At 70.9% G+C, this 21,886-nt stretch overlaps 2 protein-coding genes across 2 annotated transcripts; one reads left to right on the top strand and one right to left on the bottom strand.

The window, feature by feature from the left end:
- The first annotated feature begins 2,284 nt into the window (after positions 1-2,284).
- On the top strand, positions 2,285-3,384 carry LEP (leptin). Its single transcript, XM_083860100.1, has 2 exons — positions 2,285-2,468; positions 2,997-3,384. The coding sequence occupies exons 1-2, from the start codon at positions 2,313-2,315 to the stop codon at positions 3,360-3,362; spliced, it is 522 nt and encodes a 173-aa protein (XP_083716226.1). The 5' UTR covers positions 2,285-2,312; the 3' UTR covers positions 3,363-3,384.
- Positions 3,385-4,837: 1,453 nt separating this feature from the next.
- Positions 4,838-14,511, bottom strand: RBM28 (RNA binding motif protein 28; the record flags this gene model as incomplete). Its single annotated transcript, XM_083860652.1, has 18 exons — positions 4,838-5,132; positions 5,270-5,372; positions 5,746-5,864; positions 5,916-5,993; positions 6,138-6,212; positions 6,803-6,937; positions 8,068-8,232; positions 8,320-8,384; positions 9,148-9,289; positions 9,988-10,061; positions 10,732-10,841; positions 10,921-10,987; positions 11,716-12,069; positions 12,206-12,280; positions 12,741-12,833; positions 12,933-13,008; positions 13,450-13,733; positions 14,388-14,511. The coding sequence occupies 18 exons, from the start codon at positions 14,509-14,511 to the stop codon at positions 5,001-5,003; spliced, it is 2,271 nt and encodes a 756-aa protein (XP_083716778.1). The 3' UTR covers positions 4,838-5,000.
- Between the last annotated feature and the right edge of the window lie 7,375 nt (positions 14,512-21,886).

Below are 21,886 nucleotides of genomic sequence, written 5' to 3'. Positions count from 1 at the left end.
GTCCCCCCAGAGCCCCGTGTCACCCGGGGGTGTCCCCGGCGGGGGAGGGGACACGGGTCTGGGGGCTCCGCCATCCCTGGGGACACCTGGGACCCCTGGGGACATCGGGGCTGTCCCTGTCCCCGTCCTGTGCCAGGTGTGTGAGTGTCACACGGGGGGACACGGGGGGTGACACGGGGGACACGGGGGGACACGGGGGGGTGACACGGGGGGACACGGGGAGTGACACGGGGGGGGACACGGGGGGTGACACGGGGGGGACACGGGGGGACACGGGGGGACACGGGAGGTGACACGGGGGGGGACACGGGGGGACACGGGGGGTGACACGGGCGCGTGTGCGCGCTCACGGCGGGGCCGCGCTCACCTGGGCACGTCTGTGCGCGGGGGGGGTGGGGGGCGGGGGGGGGCAATGGGAAACCGGGACCCCCCCGGAGCGCCCTCCGCGCTCGGCGTGTCCCCGGGACCCCCCTCGGCCATCCCGGTGTCCCCGGTGTCCCCTGGACCCCCCGGGACCCCCGCGCGGCTCCGGGGCACCCCCGCCCCCCCAGCCCCCCCACCCCCGGCCCCTGGGGGCCCCCGGCCGGACACGGCCCGGACACCGCGGGGGGGCCCGGGGGGGCCCGGGGGGGCCCGGGGGGGCGGGCAGCGCTTTGGGGAGCGGCCCCGCCGCTATAAACGGGGGCGGCGCGATGGAGCCACGGCCGCGACCGACGGGACCCGCGGGGCCACCAGGTGAGCCCGACCCCCCCAAACCCCCCAAACCCCCCCAAACACCCCCCGGCACCGGGACACCCCAACACCCCCCAAACCCCCCCAAACCCCCCCAAACACCCCCCGGCACCGGGACACCCCAACACCCCCCAAACCCCCCAAACCCCCCCAAACACCCCCCGGCACCGGGACACCCCAACACCCCCCAAACCCCCCCAAACCCCCCCAAACACCCCCCGGCACCGGGACAACCCAACACCCCCCCAAACTCCCCCCGGGCACCGGGACACCCCAACCCCCCCAGGACACCCCCACCCCCCCAGGGACACCCCCGCCCTGGGCCATCCCATCCCCGCGGGGGTCCCGGGCTGTGTCCCCCCGGCCCTGGGGGTGGCCCCGGTGTCCCCCCTCCCCAGGGGACCTGCGGGGACACCCCCAGGCCTGGCTGGGGACCCCCGGGGGGTCCGGGCACCCCCCAGTTCCTGTCATTGTCCCCCCCCGGCCCCTGCCGGCCCCGAGGCGGTGGCAGTGCCACCAGCCGTGTCCCCAGCCCGGGGGACACCGGGGGTGACCCAAAGCCCCTCCCCGCCCGGGCGGTGGCCCTGGGGGGTCCCCGTGTCCCCCCGTCACCGGCCCCGGCTCGTTCCAGGCTCAGCGAGCGCGTGCGAGTCTCCGGTGAGTGGCGCTGTCCCCGTGTCCCCCGTCCCCTGTCCCCGTGTCCCCCTGTCCCCGTGTCCCCCTGTCCCCCGGTTCCTGTGTCCCCGTGTCCCCCGTCCCCTGTCCCCCGTCCCCTGTCCCCGTGTCCCCCTGTCCCCTGTCCCCGTGTCCCCCTGTCCCCTGTCCCCGTGTCACCACCACAGCCCCTGTTCCCCCATCCCTGTGTCCCCCCACGCCCGTGTCCCCCCGGTTCCTGTGTCCCCGTGTCCTGCATGTCCCCTCCACCTGCGTGTCCCCCATCCCCGTGTCCCCGTGTCCCCCATCCCCGTGTCCCCGTGTCCCCCATCCTCAGGCAGTGGGTGACAAGGCCACCCCAGTGTCCCCCCCACACCCAGCGAGGGCAGGGGGTCTCCAAGGAGGTGACACAACCCCGGGGACCCGAGGCCCGCCCGGCCCCTCCCCTCACCCTGTGCAGCGTCCCCCGTCCGCTGTCACTGTCACTGTCACTGTCCCCCGCGTGGTGACGGCCGGGCCCTGGTGGCCCTGGTGGCCCTGGTGGCCCTGGTGGCGCTGGTGGCGCTGGTGACAGGTGCCAGAGGGCTCCGGGAAGGCGTCAGGGACACGGCCCGGGCGGCACGTGCCGGCGGGGACACGGTGGCACCGGGACGCGGTGACGAGGGCTCCGAGTGCACGTGCCACCCGCGCCACTTCCCGCATGTCCCTGCCCGTGTCCCCTGTCCCCTGTCCCCAGCCCGGTGACATCAGCGGTCCCTCCGGCAGCCCCGGGGATGGGGTGACATGGTGTCCCCCCTCGGCCAGCGCCCCCCGCGTGTCCCGGACCCCCGGTGACAGCTGTGTCCCCAGGCCCGGCGGGATGGGTGTCCCGGGCTGTCCCCGTGTCCCGGACCCCCGGTGACAGCTGTGTCCCCAGGCCCGGCGCGATGCGGTGGCCCGGGCTGTCCCCGGGGGGGTGGCTGTGCCTGGCGGGGGCGGTGGCCGTGGCCGTGGCCGGGGGTCGCCCCGTGCGGCTCGAGCGGGTCCGGGCGGACGCGCGGGCCCTGACCCGGACCCTCAACACGCGCCTGCAGCAGCTCCAGGTGAGCCCGGCCCGGGGGGACACCCAGGGGACACCCAGGGGACACCCAGGGGACACCCAGGGGACACCCAGGGGACACCCAGGGGACACCCAGGGAGGACAGATTTGGGGGCTGGTCCTCAGTGGAGGGGGGATCCTGTTCCCCAAAGCGGGGTGGGGTCCCCAGGGGGGTCTCCCACGGGGGGATCCCGTACCCAGATTTGGGGGGTCCCCAGGAAGGGGCGCCTGGGGCTGGGGGTGTGGGGGCTCTGACCCCAAATCGGGGATGTCCAGGGAGAGGGGGGGTCTGTACCCCCAGGAATGGGGGTTCGGGGGGGTCTGTACCCCCAGGGATGGGGATTTGGGGGGCTCTGGGGGGTCTGCACCCCCAGGAATGGGGGTTCAGGGGGGTCTGTACCCCGAGGGTCGGGGGTCCCCAGGGAGGGACACCCACAACCGGGAGGACTGTCCCAAACTGGGGTCCCCAGGGAGGGTCCCCAAGGCCGGCTGGGTGTCCCCCCTTGCCCTGACCCCCCGTTTGTCCCCCCAGCTGTTCCCGCTGACCCTGCGCGTCACGGGCCTGGAGGGGGTCCCCGAGGGGTCGCTCCCGGACGGGGGGGTCCCCCCGGGGCTGGGCTGGGCCCCCCAGCGGCTGCAGCTCTTCCAGCGGCTCCTGGGGGCCCTGGCCGGGGCCGACCTGCGCCTGGCCCAGGTGGCCAACGACCTGGAGAACCTGCGCAGCCTCCTGGCCGTGCTGGGGGCCCTGCTGGGCTGCCCCCCGGCCCGCGAGCCGCCCCCCGCGCCCCCCGCCCCGCTGGCCGAGGCCCCGCACACCGTGGCCGGGGTGGCCCTGGCGCGGCTCCGCGGCTGCCTGGAGGGGGTGGCCGCCCGCCTCGAGGGGGTCCCCGCGTGTTAGGGACCCTCGGGACCCCGGGGACATCCCCCCAGGGCTCCTGGGACCCCGGGGACACCCCCCCAGGGCTCCTGGGACCCCGGGGACATCCCCCCAGGGCTCCCGGGGCCACAGGGACACCCCCAGGACCCCCCCGGGGCCACAGGGACAACCCAGGACCCCCCCGGGGCCACAGGGACAACCCAGGACCCCCCCGGGGGCCACACGGACACCCCCAGGACCCCCCGGGGCCACAGGGACAACCCAGGACCCCCCGGGGCCATAGGGACACCCCCAGGACCCCCCCGGGATCTCGTCAGGACCCCCCAGACAGGACCAGGACCTCACCAGGACCTCGCTGGGGACACCACGGGTGTCCCCAAGCACCGCAGCGACTTCAGCTACTGCCAGCACTTTTTTTCTACTTTATTATTACTACTATTGTTACTATTATTATTGTTACTATTATTAATAATTTATTTAATTTAAAGCCCCTTTTCCAGCAGCCTCAGTCGTGTCTCTGATGACTCTGGGGACAAGGGACTCCCTGGGGATCAGGGACACCCCTGGGACATGGCACCCCTGGGGACAAAGGGACCTTGGGGACAGCGGCCACATGGGGACAAGGGACTCCCCCGAGCTGCAGTGTCACAGGGACATCCGGGGACAGGGGACACCCCCGGGGACACCGGAGCACTTGGGGACAAGGGACTGTGGGGCCCTGGGATGTCCCCGGGGGTGACGTGGGGACACGGCCCCGGTGACTCAGCGGCAGTTGATGACTCGCTGGTGGCTTTGCCATCCCCCCTGGCCTGGTGTGACCCTGACACGTCCAGCCGAGGTGGGGACATGGGGGGACATGGTGGGGGTGGCTTGGACCCCCCAGTAAAGCGGAAAAGGGACAGGGAGACAAGGAGAGAGGAACAAGGGGGACAAAGGGGACAGGGGTGGGGGACAAGGGACACAGGGACACAAGGGTGAGGGGGACAGGGACACGGGCTGTCACACACGGGTGGCACACACGGGTCTCACTGACAGTGTCACTCTCGGTGTCCCCTGCAGCCCCCCTGGTCCCTGCCCTAAGTCCCCCTGGCCCCACAGTGGGGACACTCTGAGAGAAGGTCCCCAGGGGTCCCCAGGTGGCAGTGGGTGGCAGTGGGGCAGGGCCACCCCCGGTCACGTCCCTCATGCCCGAGGCCACCCGAGGCTCGAGGCCACCGGCTGTGGCCACACGGGGCCACCGTGACTCAGCTGGGACCCGGGGACATTGTGGGGGGTGGGTGAGTGACAGGGGGACACAGGGGGGACACGGGGGGGACCCAAAACTCACAGGAGCCCCCAAACCCCCTGGGGGTCCCCACCAGCCCTCCCTGGGCCCCCCTGTCCCCCCCCATCCCAGGGGAGACGTTCTGGGGTCCCCAAGCTGGGGGGTGACACCAAGAGGCGAAATTTTCCTCAAAAAACCCATTTTTATTAAAACCCAGGAAGACACAGAGCCACAGGGGGGGTGGGGGGAGCACCCCCAAATCCTGGGGGGGGCCGGGGGGGACCCGGGGCTGGGTCCCACCCCAAACCCCCCCAGGCTGTAGGGGGGCAGCACCCCAAAACCCTCCTGTAAGGTTTGGGACCCCCAGGGGGGGTTTGGGGTGCTGGGGGCGGGTCTCAGCTCTCGAACCACTTGCCCCCCCGGGCCGTGGGGGGGTTGCTCCCCAAAATCTTCCTCTTGTACCTCTCCACCAGCTCCTGGAACCGCGCCTCGGCCCCCCCAGGGCCCCCCCGGCGCCGCCGCTGGCTCTGGGGGGACAGGGGGGTCAGGGGGGCCCCAAAACCCCCCCGGGGCCAGAGCTGGGGGGGAAACGAGCAAAGGGGGGAGCCCAAGTGGAGGGTTTGACCCAAAACCCACCCACAGGGGGGAGAACCCCAAATCTCACCTGGGTGGGGGGCGCCTGGAGCTTCTGCCGCCGAGAGGCCTTGGGGGCTTTGGGGGCCTTGGGGGGCTTTGGGGGGGCCTGGGCCTTCCCCTTGTCCCGTTTCCTGGGGGGAAAAAGGGGAATTGTGGGGGGAGACCCTGGGGGGCCCCGAGGGGACAGAGACCCCCAGGGAGGGGAAAGGGAAGGGAAAAGAAAAAGGTGGAGGGAAGGGGAGAAAAGAGAAGGAAAAAAGAAGGAATGGGGTGGGAAAAGGGGAGAAAAAGGGAGGGAAAGGAGAAGGAAAGGGAAAAGAGGGAGAAAAGAGGGGGCAAAGGGGAAGGAAAAGGGGGAGGAATGAGAGGCAGGAAAAGGGGTGGAAGGGGAGAAGGAGAGGAAAAGGATAAATGAAGGAGGAAAAAGGAGAGGGAAATGGGGAGAGAACTGAGGGTGAGAGGGAGAAAAGGGGGATAAAGGCTGGGGCACAGGGCCCCCCTCACCTGACTTTGGGCCCGTGGTGGGAGGGCACTGCCAGCACCTTGTTGCGGGGGGTGCCGGGAGCCCCCCTGAGCCCCGGGCCCTGCGTGCGGAACCCGGCCCAGGGCGTCCCGGGGGGGGTCTCTGGGGGGGGCTGGGGGGCGGCTGGGGGTCCCCCCGAGCCCGCGGGGGGGTCTGGGGGGGACCCCTGGGGGGGCTCTGGGGGTCCCTGGGGAGGGGCTGGGGCTCCTGCCTTCGCCTTGGCCTTGAGCTGTGGGGAAAGAGGGGTCAGTGTGGGGGGCACTGGGGGGTCCCCGGGGGACTCAGGGTCTCGGGGGTCCCCTGGGGGGTTCAGGGGGTCCCCTGGGGGGCTCAGGGGGTCCCCCAGGGCTCAGGATTTCGGGGGGCTCTGTACCAGGCCCCGCTGGATCCGCTGCTCCCGCAGCCGCAGCTTCCGCCGGTCCTCGAGCGCAAACTCCACGATCGGGCGCTGGGGGGGCACGGTGGGGACCCCAAAACTCCCCAAACACCGGGGGAGACCCCAGAACACCCCAAACACCGGGGGGGGACACCCCAAAACACCCCAAACACCGGGGGGGTACCCCAAAACCCCCCAACACCAGGGTGCACCCTGAAATCCTCTCCAGTACCCAGAGGGACACCCCAAAACCAAGAGGATGCTTCTAAACCTCCCAAAACACCACTGGTGACACCCCAACACCCCAAACTTGTGGGGGGCACCCCAAAAAGCCCCCGAGGACTGGGGAGGTCTTAAAAACCCAGGGAGAGACCCCAAAACCTCGCTGAAACCCTGTGACACCCCAACATAATGAGGGTACCCCAAAATCCAGGGGGGCCCCAAGAACCTCGCCATGAAACACCAGGGGTAACCCCAAAACTCGGGGGGCACCCCAAAACACCCGGGGGAACCCCAAACTACCCAGGAGATCCCCCAGAACCCGTGGAGCACCCCAAACCACCCAGGGGGGTCCCAGGAAATCCCAGGGGGACTCCAGAACGCTGGGGGCAGCTCTGGGGTCTGGAAATGGGGTTCTGTGGATTTGGGGTGCCCCCACTGACCTTGTGGGCCCCGAAGAGTTCGGGGTTGTTGTTGAGGCGCCGCAGGGCCCCCAGGGCCTCCTCGTGCTCCCCAAACTCCACGAAGGCGAACCCCAAAGATTTGCCCTGGCCCCGCAGCTCCCGCATCACCCGGCACTGGGGAAGGCATGGGGTCACCCCAAAACCCGCCCAGGGCATCCCAAAACCCCCCAGGGCACCCCAGAATCCACCCAGGGCACCCCAAAACCCACCCAGGGCACCCCAAAACCCACCCAGGGCACCTCAAATCCTCCCAGAGCTCCTGCATCAGCCGGCACTGGGGAAGCCATGGGGTCACCCCAAAACCCGCCCAGAGCACCCCAAACCCTCCCAGAGCTCCTGCATCAGCCGGCACTGGGATGTGGGGGATAGGGTCACCCCAGAACAAGCCCACACTCCCCTACTGAACCCAAAAGTCACCCCGGGGCACAGGGGGGCCCCCTAACTGCCCTTGCACCCCAAACCCATCCAGGGGGGGATCCCCAACCCCCCTGCAGCCTCAAATGACCCCCACATCAATTCCACCCAACAGGGCCCAGGGGAACACGAGGGGGACCCAAGGGACGTACAGGGACCCAAGGGATACAAACAGGGACACAAGGGATGGACACAGGGCCACAGAGAGACCTAAAGGACACAGAGGGACACACACAGTGACCCGGGGGGACACAAGGGGACACACAGGGTCACACACATTGACCCAAAGGACACACACAGCGACCCGGGGGGACACAAGGGAACCCAGGGGACACACACAGTGACACAGAGGGACACAAGGGAACACATGCAGTGACCCAAGGGACCCTGTCCCCCCTCACCTCCTTGATGAAGGGCCCCTTCCCCCCCGGTGCCCGCAGCAGCCCCCACACACAGTGACCCGGGGGACCCCGGTGACCCAGGGGACACACACAGTGACCCGGGGGACACAAGGGGACACACACAGTGACCCAGGGGACTCAAAGGACACACACAATGACCCAGGGGACACACACAGTGACCCAGGGGACACACACAGTGACCCAGGGGACACAAGGGGACACACACAATGACCCAGGGGACCCAAAGGACGCACACAATGACCCAGGGGACACACACAGTGACCCAGGGGACACAAGGGGACACAGACAATGACCCAGGGGACCCAAAGGACGCACACAATGACCCAGGGGACACAAGGGGACACACACAATGACCCAGGGGACTCAAAGGACACACACAGTGACCCAGGGGACCCCGTCCCCCCTCACCTCCTTGATGAGGGGCCCCTTCCCCCCCGGGGCCCGCAGCAGCCCCCGCAGCAGCGCCCGCAGCCGCGCCGTGTCCAGCGCCTTGGGCAGGTTGTGCAGGCACAGCCGTGTCCGGGACACCCCGATGTTGGGGTCCTGCAGCCGCCGTCGCTTCAGCTCCTCGAACTGGGGGGGCACAGGGGGGTCAGCGGGGATGGGGACACGGGGGACACCCCAAAATACACCCCTGGACCCCCCCAGGGCCACACTCACCCGCGCACGCTTGGCCATGTCCGAGTCACTGACGCCCTCGGCTGCGCGGGAGCCCGGGCGGATGGCTGGGGACAGGAATGGGGACATGGGAATGGGGGATTTGGGAATTTGGGGGGAACTGGGGGGCTGGGGACGGGAATGGGGAATGTGGGGGATTTGGGAATTTGGGGGTTCTGGAATGGGGAAATGGGGGGTCTGGGGTGGCTGGGGACAGGAACATGGGGAACATGGGAATGGGGAAATGGGGGATTTGGGGCAGTGGGAATGGGGAAATGGGGGATCTAGGGGAATTGAGCCAATGGGAATGGGGAAATGAGGGGATTTGGGGTGGCTGGGAATGGGAACATGGGGAAATGAGGAATTTGGGGAAATGGGGGATTTGGGGAGGACTGGGGGGCTGGGAATGGGGGTCAGGGGGATTTGGGGGGACTTTGGGGGAATAGGAGAGCCCAGTTGGATGGCTGGGAACAGGAATGGGAAATGGGGGAATGGGCAAATGGGGGTCAGGGGGATTTGGGGGGGCTCCCCAGGCTTTGAGGGAATGGGGGAGTCCAGGTGGACGGCTGGGAATGGGAAAATTGGACAATTTTGGGAATTTGGGGAGTGAGGGGATAATGGGAGATGAGTGATGGGCAGATGAGTGTGTCGGGGGGGATTGGAGAGATTTGGTGGGGAAAAGGAGGGGTCAGGGGGGTTTGGGAAGGGTTTGGGGGGAGGCAGAGGGTTGGGGGACTTGGGGGTCAGGGGAAAATAGGGGTTGGGGGCGCAGGAGAATGGGGAGGCTGGGGGGCTCAGGGAGGGTTTGGGGTGTGGGGGGCACTGACTCACCCCCCTCCCGGGCCAGGTACAGGTTCCTGGTGCCACCACGGGGCCGGGCCCCCCCCGAGCCCCCCTGCAGCCCCCGGGCCTGGTCCCGGCTCAGGGCGGGGTCCACACGCAGCAAACGCCCCCCCACACGGAGCCCCCCGCCCTGGGAACAGCGGGGTCAGGGGTTAGGGGCAGAGACACCCCAAAACCTGCCCCCGAACACACAGACACCCCAAAACCTCCCCTTGAACCCACAGCATCCCCCCAAACCTCACCTTGAACCCACAGACACCCCAAAACCTCCCTTGAACCCACAGACACCCCAAAACCTGCCCCCGAACCCACAGACACCCCAAAACCTCCCCCTGAACCCACAGACACTCCAAAACCTCCCCCTGAACCCACAGACACCCCAAAACCTTCCCCTGAACCCACAGACACCCCAAAACCTTCCCCTGAACCCACAGACACCCCCCAAACCTCACCTTGAACCCACAGACACCCCAAAACCTCCCCCTGAACCCACAGACACTCCAAAACCTCCCCCTGAACCCACAGACACCCCAAAACCTTCCCCTGAACCCACAGACACCCCAAAACCTCCCCCTGAACCCACAGACACCCCCCAAACCTGCCCCCGAACACAGAGCATCCCCCAAAACCTCCCCCCAAACCCAGACACCCCAAAACCTCCCCCTGAACCCTCCCAAAACCCTCCAAGACCCCCACCCCAAACTCCCCTCAATCCCTCCCAAATCCTCTCAGGACCCCCCAGTCCCTGCCCAATCCCACCAAAACCCCACCCCAAACCCCCCAAACTCCCCCAGGGGGGTCCCCGGTGTCCCCCAGGGTCCCCCTCACCTCAGAGCCCTCCTGAGCGGCCTCAAGGCATTTCTGGGCCCCCTCGGGGGTCTCAAACTGGGCAAAGGCGGAGCCTGGGGGAGTCAGGGGGGGTCAGGGGCACACGGGGGGAGCCCCCAAGGGAGGGGGAACCCCCCAAATGTGGAACAGCCCAAATTTGGGGACCACCCCAAACATGAGATAAACCCCCACAGCAGACATTCCCCAAAAGGGGCCTTCCCAAATACAGGAGAGTCCCCCCAAATGTGGGACAGGCACCCCCAAATGTGGGAACCCCCCAAAATATGGGCCAGATACCCCCAAATATGGAACAGACACCCTTAAATGTAGAAGACACCCCCAAACGTGGGACATCTCCCCAAATACGCAACCCCCCCAAAATCTGACATCACCCTTCTGGGTCCCAAAGCCCCCCCAGGTACCCCAGGACCCCTCCCAAAGATCCCCCCAGGTGTTCCCCAAGCTCTGGGGTGCAGCCCCCACCCATATCCCCCTGCTCCCTCTCCTCTTTTTGGGGGTCCTGCTGTGGGGGAGCAGCACCTGGTGCCCCCCCAGGGCCCCCAGCCCCTTTTTGGGGGTCCCAGTTCTCCCCCCAGCCCCATCTTTGGGGGTCCCAATGTCCCTCCAGCCCCTCCCCACCTTTGGGGGTCCCAGTTCTCCCCCCAGCCCCACCTTTGGGGGTCCCAGTTCCCCCCCCAGCCCCTCCCCACCTTTGGGGGTCCCAGTGCCCCTCCCCAGCCCCACCTTTGGGGGTCCCGGTGTGGGGGTGCAGCACCAGCCGCACGTAGGAGACCCCCCCGAACTGCCCCAGGGTCTCTTCCAGCTCCTCCTCCTCCGTGTCGAACGAGAGGTTCCTGGGGGGGCCAGGGGGGCTCAGGGGGGTCCCAGGGGTGTCCCCCAGGCCCCCCCGGGGTCCCCCAGCCCCCCACTCACCGGATGAACACGGTCCTGCCCTCGCCCACGTCCGACGGGCGCTGCCGGCGCTTCCGGGGGGGCCCCTCTGCAACGGGGGGGCTTGGGGCACCTGGGAGCCCCTCACGGGCACCCCCAGACCCCCAAAAACATCTCCAGACCCCAGAGACTCCCACAGACCCCACAGGGGCACCTGGGAGCCCTTCACGGGCACCCCCAGACCCCCAAAAACATCTCCAGACCCCAGAGACTCCCACAGACCCCACAGGGGCACCTGGGAGCCCCACACGGGCACCCCCAGACCCCAGAGACTCCCCCAGATCCCAGAACCTCCCCCAGACCCCACACGGGCACCCCCAGACCCCCGAAAACACCCCCAGACCCCACATGGGCACCTCTAGATCCCACAGGGGCATCCCCAGAAACTCCCCCAGACCCTAGAGGGGCACCCCCAGACCCCCAGGAACTCCCCCAGACCCCAAAAGGGGGCCTCCAGACTCCCAAAAACTCCCCCAAATCCTGCACGGAGCACCCCCAGACCCCCAGGAACTCCCCAGACCCCAGGGAAGCACCCCACGACACCCCTCAGACCCCCAGAAATGCCCCTGTGCCCTGCAAGACCCCTCAGGCTGCCCTAAGCCCCTCCCTCAGACCTCCCCAGACCCCTCTTAACCTCTTCCACAAACACCCCAAAACCCCACAGACCCCCAGGAGCCCCTCCAGCCCCCAAAAGCCCCTCGAGACCCCACAGACAAACCCTCCCTTCCCCGAAGCCCCCAGCCCCAGCCATGCCCCACCTGCCAGTGCACAACAAACCTTCCTCATCCTCTTCATCCTCCTCTTCTTCTTCATCCTCCTCATCCTCATCCTCTTCTTCTTTCTCCTCATCTTCCTCTTCGTCATCATCTTCTTCTTCTTCCTCTTCTTTCTTTTTCCTCCCGTGCCCCAGCCCAGCTCTGACTCCTGATTTCCCTTTTGGGGTCTGCCGGGGGGGCTGGGCAGCTGCTTCCTCCTCTTCTTCTTCCTCTTCTTCCTCCTCCTCTTCCTCTTCTTCCTCTTCATCCTCCTCTTCCTCTTCTTCCTCATCCTCCTCTTCTTTTCCTTTGTCTTTTTCTTCCTCTTCCTTTCCTTGTTTTTTCTCTTTTTCCTTTTTTCCCTTTTTCTCCCCCTCTGTCAGAACACGGGGTGGGGGCACAGTCACCCCTCTGCCCCCCCAAACCCCTGGGGGGCCCTGGGGCAGGTCCAGCCTCTCTCACGGGCCGTGGGGGGGATTTGGGGGGTTTGTGGGGCAGTTTTGGGGTCTCACCAGGCGGTTTTGGGGGTCCCTGTGTCCCCTGGTACTTGTCCTTGGCCACGGCCCAGTCCACGGCCAGGGGTCGCCCTGGGGGGGTCAGAGCCCCAATTCCTGAGGGGTCCCCGTGCCCCACAGAGACCCCACAGCGTGTGCCCCTTCCCCAGAGACCCCCCCAGCACCCCCAATCTCCCTGGGACCCCCAATTCCCCCAGAACCACCCCCAGTGCCCCCCAAACCCCACCACCCCTCACTCCCCATCTCCCCCAGAGACCCCCCAAACCTCTGATCTCCCCCCTTGTTGAGACCCCCCAGAACCCCCAATTCCCCCAGAACCACCCCCCAGTGCCCCCCAATTCCCACCACCCCCATCCCACTGCCCATCACCCCCCCAGAGACCCCCCAAACCTCTGATCTCCCCCACATTGAGACCCCCAGGCCCCCAAACCTCCCAGGGACCCCCTGCTCAATCTCAGGAGCCCCAAAATTTCAGAGCTGAGACCCACTGAGCCCTTCCCAGGACCCCAGACACCCCCAGGACCCCCCAGACCTCTCAGCTGGGCCCCGTTGAGCCCCCCCAGGGCGGCCGCCGCCTCCCGCAGGTTCCGGAGCTGGACGAAAGCGAAGCCCCTCGGGGTCCCGTCTGCAAGAGCCCCCCCAGAGCCCCCCCAGGATGAGCCCCCAGCCTTGGGGGGCTGTGGGAGCACCCCGGGGGGCTCAGGGGGGCTCTGGGGGGTCTCACCAGCTTTCCTGGGCAGGTTCAGCTCCAGCACAGGCCCGAAGGGGGTGAAGAGGCCGCGGAGCTCGTCCTCGGAGCACTGCGGGGTCAGGGGGGTTTGGGGGGTCAGGGAGGGTTTGGGAGTGCCCTGGGGGTCTCTGTGGGGGGCTGAACATGAAGGGGGTCACAGGTCTGGGGGTCTTGGGGGCTTCAGGGAGTGCTGGGGAGGTGCCTTGGAAGGAATGGGGGCACTGGCGGGGGGGGGGTCCTGGGGATGGGGGAGTGCTGGCAGGATCCTTGGGGGAGTCCCTGGAAGGATGGGGCATTCTGGGGAGGCTCCTCAGGGAATGGGGGTCTCTTGGGATGAGGGCAGTCCCTGGAGAGGCTGAGGGGCACTCTGGGGGTCCCTGGGGGTACTCAAGGGGCCCCAAAGGTCCCTGGGGACACTCAGGGGGTCCCGGGGGGCACTCAGGGGATCCTGGGGGTGGTTGGAGGCACTCAGGGGGTCCCGGGGGGGTCTCGGGGGTCGCAGCCCCCTGACCTGGAAGCTGAGGTTCCGCAGGATCAGCCGGGCCTTGCGGGAGGGGCCCCGCGGCTTCTTGGGCCGGGGGGGGCCCTGGGGGGGCTCCCCCTCCTCGGGCTGGGGCTCCCCCGGCCCCTTCCCCTTCTGTCCCTTGTGCCCCTTCCCCTCGGGGCGGGCCCGGGGCCGGGCCGGGGTCACTCCCAGGCGCTTCCCCCCGAGCTCGGGCGGTTCCCGCAGCGCCCGCGCCGCGTCCTCGGGCAGGGAGAAGGTCACGTAGCCGAACCCGCGGCATTTCGGGGAGCCTGGGGGGGCCGGGGGGGAGTGAGGGGCTGGATCCCCCCCTCGAGACCACCCAGACCCGCCTGGGACCCCCCAAACCAGCCCTGCCCCCAGACCCCGACTGTGGAGACTGCTGAGTGCCCCCGTGCTGCTTCCCCAAATTCCTGTTCCCTCCAATTCCTGCTCCTCCCCCAAATTCCTGTCCCCAGACCCCCCCAGTCCTCCCGCCCCAGCCCAGCCTCCCCATATCCCCCCAATCCCAGACCCCAAATCCCAAATGTCTCCTCCTTTCCAAAACCCTGCTCCCACCCCCGGGACCCCCCAAACCGCAATCCAAGCCTCCCCATTCCCTCAGCCCCCCAAACTCCGACCTCGGACCCCTCCCAGCCCCAAATCCCTCCGTGCCCCCATACACCCCCAGACCCCAATCCCAGCCCCTGCAGCCCCCCAAACCCCAATCCCAGCCCCTTCAGACCCCCAGACCCCAATCTCAGCCTCTCCAGCCCCCCAAACCCCAATCCCAGCCCCTGCAGCCCCCCCAAATCCCGGTCCCAGCCCCTGCAGCCCCCTCAGCCCCCGCTCCCGGCCCCTACAGCCCCCAAATTTCACTCCCAGACCGCTTCAGACCCCGCCAAACCCGGTCCCCGCTCCCCTCCTGCCCTCCCCCGGGCGCGGACCCTTCTCGGTGACCACGAAGCAGCGGAGCGGCCCCAGGTGCCCGAAGAGCCGCTCCAGGAGCGCGGCGGAGGCGCCGCTGGGGAGGCCCCGCACCAGCACCGTGCGGGGCTCGGGCGCCGCCATCTTGGCCCGCGGGGGATGCCGGGAGCGGGGCGGGGCGGCCCCTGGGGCAGGGGAGGGGTTAGGGCGCCCCCTGGCGGCGGGAGGACCCAGGGAAGGGGGCACTGTGGGGGGGCCGTGACTGGGGGGGTCAGAGGGGATTGGGGGTCCCATATCAGAGCCCAGAGGGTTCCTGGGGGATCGGGGGGCCCACCCTGCGGGAAGGGGGTCGAGAGGCCCTTGGGGTACCGTTCCAGGGACGGGGGCGCGTTCGGGGGTCCCTTGTTGGAGCTGGGGGGGTTCAGAGGGGCTCGGGGGTCCCCCTCAGGGCTGGGGGTGCTCGGGGGTCCATCCAGGGCAGAGGGTGCTCGGGGGTCCCCCCCAGGGCTGGGGGGGTTCAGAGGGGCTCGGGGGTCCCCCCCAGGGCTGGGGGTGCTCGGGGGTCCCCCCAGGGATGGGGGTGCTCGGGGGTCCCCCCCAGGGCTGGGGGTGCTCGGGGTCCATCCGGGGGGTCACACACATCCTTCGCACGTGGCACTTTATTGGGAACACGGAGAGGGGGGAGGGGGAAACTGGGGGGGCCATGGGGGATTTTTGGGGGGCCCCAGGTCGTCACCAGCATTTGGGGGTCTCGGGGACTTGGGGGGGCTCTTTGTTACCCGTATTGGGGGGTCACGGGGACCTGAGGGGCGTCTGGGGGGTCCCAGACTGGCACCAGCACTTGGGGGGCTCAAGAACATTGGGGGGGGGGCGTTTTTTACCCGTATTTGGGGGTCTCATGGAATTGGGGGGGTCCCCAGATTGGCACCAGCACTTTGGGGTCTCTCGGACTCTGGGGACAGCTGGGGACATCCCCAGATTGGCACCAGCCACTGGAGGGCTCAAGGCTTTGGGTGGGGGCACTTCCTTACCCGTATTTGGGGGTCTCAAGGACTTGGGGGGCGGTTTGGGGGTCCCCAGGTCACTGTCAGCACTTGGGGGGCTCAGTTGGGGCGGGCAGTTTGTCACCCCTCCCTGGGGGATTGGGAACTTGGGGGGTCCCCAGATTGTCACCAGCACTTGGGGGTCTCGGGGATGTGGGGGGGCTCAGTTGTCACCCCTTTTCGGGGGTCTGGAGGACTTGGGGGGTCCCCAGGTCACTGTCAGCGTTTGGGGGGCTCAGGAACTTGGGGGGGTCCCCAGGTTGTCACCGGCACTCGGAGGGGTCTCAGGGATATGGGGGGGGGGGGGTTGTTACCCGTATTTGGGGGTCTCGAGGACATGGCGGGGGGGTCCCCGGATTGTCACCCGCGTTGGGGCCCCGCAGGGACCTGGGGTGTCCCCAGATTGTCACCAGCACTCGGGGGGGTCTCAGGAATTTGGGGCTCCCGAGGTTGTCACCCTTATTTGGGGGTCTCAGGGCCTCGGGGGGCGGCTCGGGGGGGTCCTGGGGGGCCGGGCCGGGGTCTCTCCGCTGCCCCGCGGGGGGACGGGGGGGGGGTCCCTACAAGTCTATGGTGTCACTGCCGGGGCTGCGGCCGCCCCCGGCCCCGGGGGGCTCCGGGCTCTGGGGGCCCGGGGGGGGCCGGGGGGTCCCCTCAGCCCAGCTCTGGGACGGCCGCAGCGGGGGCGGGGCTGCCCGGGGGGCGCCGGGGGCCGGGACCCCCCGGGAGGGTCCCCTGGGCTCGGGGGCACCCCCGGGACCCACCCCGGGACCCCCCGCGGCCCCTCCCCCGCAGGAGGCGGTGCGGGACAGCCCCGGGGGGCGGGGGGCGGTGGGGGGGCCCCGGGGCCGCCTGGGCCGGGGGCTGCAGGGCCCTGTGCTCCAGGGGTTCCAGGGGTTCCAGATGTTCCAGCTGTTCCGGGCGTGCCGCTGGTGGCGCTGGTGGCGCCCGGTGTCCCTGTCCCAGAGGCGCCAATTCCCGGCGTGGCGGTTTTGCTGTCCCTGGTTGTCCCGGGGGTGCCGAGCCCTGCCCCGCCGGCCGTGCCACCTGTGCCAGGTGCGGTGGCAGTGCCAGGTGCTCCAGCTGTGCCAGGTTTGCTGACTGTTCCACCTGTGCCAGGTGTGCTGGGTTTGCTGGCCGTTCCAGGCTTGCTGGCTGTGCCAGGTGTGGTGGCAGTGCCAGGTGTGGTGGCAGCGCCAGGTGTGGTGGCAGCGCCAGGTTTGCTGGTTGTTCCAGGTGTTCCAGCTGTGCCAGATTTGCTGGCTGTGCCAGATGAGGTGGCAGCGCCAGGTTTGCTGCCTGTGTCACCTGTGCCAGGTGTGGTGGCCGTGTCAGAAGCACCAGTTGTATCAGGTGTGCCAGATGTTCCAGCTGTGACTGCAGCACCAGTTGTGTCAGGAGAACCGGCCGTGCCAGGTTTGCTGGCTGCGTTCGGAGCGGCAGCTGTGCCGGGTGTTCCAGCTGTGCCGGGTGTTCCAGCTGTGCTGGCTTTTCCAGCTGTGCCGGGTGTTCCAGCTGTGCCGGGTGTTCCAGCTGTGCCGGGTGTTCCAGCTGTGCTGGCTTTTCCAGTTGCGTCAGGAGCACCAGGTGTTCCAGCTGTGCCAGGTGCGGTGGCTGTGTCAGGAGCGCCAGCTGTGCCGGGTTTTCCAGCTGTGCCGGGTTTTCCAGCCGTTCCAGCTGTTCCAGCTGTGTCAGGAGCACCAGCTGTTCCGGCTGTTCCGGCAGTTCCAGCCCCCGCCGTGCCGGTTGTTCCCGTTGTTCCCGTTGTTCCCGCGGTGCCGCTCGCGGTGCCCAGCCCGGCCATGGCGGTGCTGCCGCCCCCCGGCAGGGCGGTGGTGCTGGTGTTCCCGGTGTTCCCGGTGTTCCCGGTGTTCCCGGTATTCCCGGTGCTCCCGGCGGCGCTGATGACGCTGATCTCGGTGTTCCCGAGGGCGCCGATCCCGTTGTTTTTGCTTTTCCCCGCTGTTCCCGGCGTTCCCGGTGCCGCCGCTCCGGGTGTTCCCGGTGCCCCCCAGGCCCCCCAGGCCCCCCAGGCCCCCCAGGCCCCCCAGGCCCCCGACGCCGCCGTTCCCGGCCCGGAACATCCCCGGCGCCCCCAGGGCCTCGTCGATGGAGCGGCGCAGGTCGATGGGGGAGGGGGGCCGGTACCCGGCCGTGGGGTCCCCGTCCGCGTCCAGGGGGGGCTCGGGGGGTCCCCCCGGCTCCTCCCCCGCCCCCCGCCCGCCTCCGCCCTCGGGGGGCTCTGGGGGGGCTCCGGGGGCGCCGCGGCCGCTCGGGGGGCGGTAAAGGCCAGGGCGGCCACCGCCCCCCCCATGGCGAGCTCGGCCAGGCGCCCCCCGAGCTGCAGCCCCCACCAGCCCCAGGGCCCCGGGGCGGGGGTCAGGGCCCAGCCCCAGCCCTGCAGCGCCCCGAAAAGCTGCAGCCCCGCGCTGGCCGCCGCCCCCACCGCCCCCAGGAGCCGCGGGACCCCCTCCCGAGCCCCCCCCCCGGCCCCGGGCCGCCCTTACCGCGCCCCCCGGCCGAGCCCCCCGCCCCCGCAGCGCCGCAGCCCCCCAGCGCCAGCGCGGCCGCCAGCGCCGCGAACAGAGCCCGGGGCAGCAGCAGCAGCGCCGGGGGCCCCCCCAGCGCCGCCACGGCCCCCACCGCCCCCAGGACCCCCCCCAGGTGCAGCACCCCCAGCGCCCCCAGCAAGGGGGCTCCCCGGGCGGGGGGGGCCAGCGCCAGCCCCCAGCCCAGGCACGGGAAGGGCACCTCGAACAGGGCGCGGGCGGCGGGGGGCGGCAGGCGGGCCCCCAGCTCGTAGGGGTCGAAGAACAGGGGGAAGGCGCGGGCGAAGCCGGACACGGCCAGGAGCGCCCCCAGGAGCCGCGCCAGGGGCGGCCGCCGCCCCCCGAGCAGCAGCAGCGCCCCCAGAGCCCCCAGCAGGGCGAAGGCCGCCCCCGCCCCATAGACCTGCCCCCCCCAGGCCGCGCCCCACAGCGCCGCCGCCTCGGGCCAGGGGGAGCCCAGCGCGAGGAAATGGGGCGGCCAGGAGAAGGGGGGCGCGGGGGAGGCCCCCCCGGGCTCGGGGCCCCCCGAGCCGCAGGCGGAGCCCGGGGTGCAGGCCGAGGCGGCGGCGGGGGGCGGCGCGGCCCCCCGGGAGGGCTGGCGGCCGGGGGACAGAGCTGCGGGAGAGGGGGGGGTTAGGGGGGGTCCCCACATCCTGGGGGTGCCCTGAACCCCCCCGGTGCTCCTCCCAGGACCCCCCGTGTCACCCGGACACCCCACACCCCACCAAGGGTTCGGAGAGAGGCAGGGCCCCCCATTCCCCAGGACCCCCAAGCCCCCAATTCCCCAGCACCCCCCAACCCACGGCCCCTCCCGTCCCCCCCAGGCCCCCCCAAACCCCAGGACCCCCCGCTCCTCCCAGGCCTCCCCGAATCCCAGGGTTCCCCCAAATCCAGGACTTTCCCCCCGCCCCGCCCCTCCCCGTTTTCCCAGCCCCCCCCAAATACAGGACCCTCCCACCCCCCCAGGACCCCCCAGTTCCCATCCCCCCCATCCCCCGAGCCCCCCAGGCCGCCCCCAAATCCCCGGCGCCCCCACCTGGCTCTGCGCCGCTCCCGGCCTCCTCCGGCTCCAGGGACGCGTTTCCCCCCTCGGCGCCGGTTTTGGGGGACACCGTGGGAAACAGGAACCCTGGGGGGGCACCGAGGGCTTGGGGGGGTTGCTCGGGTTTGGGGGGCCCCGAGGGGGTTGCCGGGGTTTTGGGGGCCCCGAGGGGGTTGCCGGGGTTTTGGGGGGCACGGAGGGGGTTGCTCGGGTTTTGGGGGTCCCGGGCACTCACCGGCGGCGCTGAGTCTCCCCGCCAGCTCCGAGAGGCCGGGCAGGGGCCGGGGGCGGCCGGGGGGCCCCCCAGGAGGCGGGTGGGGGGCACGGCCGGCCCCGAGCCCCCCGGGGGGGGGTCCAGCCCCGCCCTCAGGTCGATGGCGATGTCCAGCTCCAGCTGCTTGTCCCGGGGCCGGCCCGTGGTCGCCCCGCGGCCGGGGGGGCCCCCCGAGCCCCCCGACTCCTCCGGGGCCCCGGCGGAGCCCTGCTCGTCCCCGGGCTCGGCCAGGGTGGGGGGCGCGGCGCTCCGGGGGGCGCCCGGGGCCGTGGGGGGCGCGGGGGGGCGCGGGCCCCCCTGGCTGCGCACCTTGAGCTTGAAATTGAGGCCGAGGTTGAGGGACAGGAGCGGGGAGTCGCTGGGGGGCGCGGGGGGGCCCGCGGGGGTCCCGGGGGTCCCGCTGGGGGCCGGGGGGGCGGCGGCCGGGCCGGACACACAGAGCAGCGCCAGCAGCAGCCGGGGGGCGGCCACCCCCAGCACCGGGGACATCGGGGACATCGGGAGCGGCTCTGGGGAGGGGACAGGGGTGTCACCCCCGGCACCCCAGAGACCCCCCGGGACCCCAGAGCCCCCCTGGCACCTCAGAGACCCCCCAAGGCACCCCAGAGCCCCCCTGGCACCCCAGAGCCCCCATGACACCCCAGAGCCCCCCGGCACCCCAGAGCCCCCCGGGACCCCCTCCCCAGGCCCCCGTACCAAGGGAGGACTCTAAAGGGGGACACGAGAGCGCCCCGGGGACAGGGACAGGAGGGGACAGGAGGGGACAGGAGCACCCCGGGCACAGGAGCACCTGAGGGACAGGGACAGGAGGGGACAGGGACACCTGGGGGGACAGGAGGGGACGGGGCAGGTGCTCTCCGATGATGGACACACGGGAGCGCTCCAGGAGAGGGGACAGGGGCCCTGAGGGGACACAGGACCCCCCGGGAGGGGACAGGGGCCCTGGGGGGACACAGGACCCCCCCGGGAGGGGACAGGAGCCCTGGGGGGACACAGGACCCCCCCGGGAGGGGACAGGAGCCCTGAGGGGACACAGGACCCCCCGGGAGGGGACAGGAGCAGTCGGGCGCGGCGGTGGCACTCGGGGACGGGGGGCAGGCGGGGTGTCCCCTCCCCCGGAGCTCCCCCCGCCCCCGCCAGGCCCTAATCGGGGTGACAGGGGCTGTCGCCGCGGGCGGGCACCGCGCCCGTCAGGGCGGCGGCGGCGCGGGGACGACGGATGAGAACTGACAGCGGGGACACGCGGGGACCCGCACGGGGCACTCCCGCACCGCCCCCTCCCCCGGGCCCGGCACCCCCCGGGCCCGCCACCCCCGCACGGGACACCGGGGGTCCCCAGGCCGGGACCACCCGCGGGGTCACCGCCCCGCCCCCCCCGGCTGTGCCCACGCGTGTGACAGGGACACTGCGGGGGGGACAGCCACACACCTGTGCCCCCCACAGCCCCTTTGCACACCCACCTGTGCCCCCCTTGCACACCCACCTGTGCCCCCCCCAGCCCCTTTGCACACCCACCTGTCCTCCCTTTACACAACTGCGCCCCCCCTTTGCACACCCACCTGTGCCCCCCCCCCTTTGCACACCCACCTGTGCACTCCCGCCCCCCCTGCCCCCCCCCCCCGTCCCGCGCGTGGGCGCGTGTCCGCACGTGTGCGCGCGCGTGACGGCGCGTGCCAGCCGCGTGCGCGTGGGGACAGCGCGCGCGGGGCGGCGCGGGGGGGGCGGGGGGGGCTCGGGAAGGTTTGGGAGGGGGGGGGTCACACCCCTGAAACCCTGAACCCCCAAAACCCCCCCAACCCCCCCCAAACCCCCCCGCTCGCCGCCCCCGCCCCCCGATCCCACCCCGGATCCCGCCCCCCCCCCCCCGGGGCGCCCCCGCACCGACCCCCCTTTGCCTCCAAACCCCCCCGAACCCCCGGCCCCCCCAAACCCGGCTCAGCTCTCCCCTCCCCCCCCCCAGCCGGGACCTCGCGATCTGCGCCCCCGCAGGGACCCCGACCCCCCCCCGGGCACGCCCCGCACCCCCAAACCCCCGCACCCCCGGGCCCCCCCTCCCCGCACCCCCAGCCCGGCCCAGCGGCGCCCATCGCCCCCCCCGGCGGGCGCCCCCCGCCCCCCACAGCCCGGACACCCCAATCCCGGCCCCCCCCGCAGCCCCGGCCCCCCGTGCGCCCCCAAAGCCGCCCCCGCCCCCCCCGCACCCACCGGCCTCGGCGGCGGCTCCAGCCCCGGCCCGGCCCCGGCGGCGGCAGCGGCGGGAGGGGCGGGCCGAGCCCCCCCCCCACTCCTCCTCCTCCTCCTCCCCCCACCCCCCGCGCCCCCCGGGCTCCCCCCGCCCCTCCCCCGCCCCTCCCCCGCGGCACCGGGACCGGGGGGGCCGCGCGGGGCGGGGGGGGCACGTTGGGGGGTCCCACACCCGGGGGGTCCCATGGTTTGGGGGGTCCCACATCCGGGGGGTCCCATGGTTTGGGGGGTCCCACACCCGGGGGGTCCCGCACCCGGGGGGTCCCATGGTTTGGGGGGTCCCATGGTTTGGGGGGTCCCACAGCCGGAGGGGTCCCATGGTTTGGGGGTCCCACATCCGGGGGGCGCGTGTTGGGGCTCACAAATT

The sequence above is a fragment of the Zosterops lateralis genome, assembly GCF_965231275.1.
Source record: "Zosterops lateralis genome assembly, chromosome: 4".
NCBI lineage: Eukaryota > Metazoa > Chordata > Aves > Passeriformes > Zosteropidae > Zosterops > Zosterops lateralis.
Note: the sequence above shows the minus strand (reverse complement) of the source record. Positions and strands in the feature narration are given on the sequence as shown.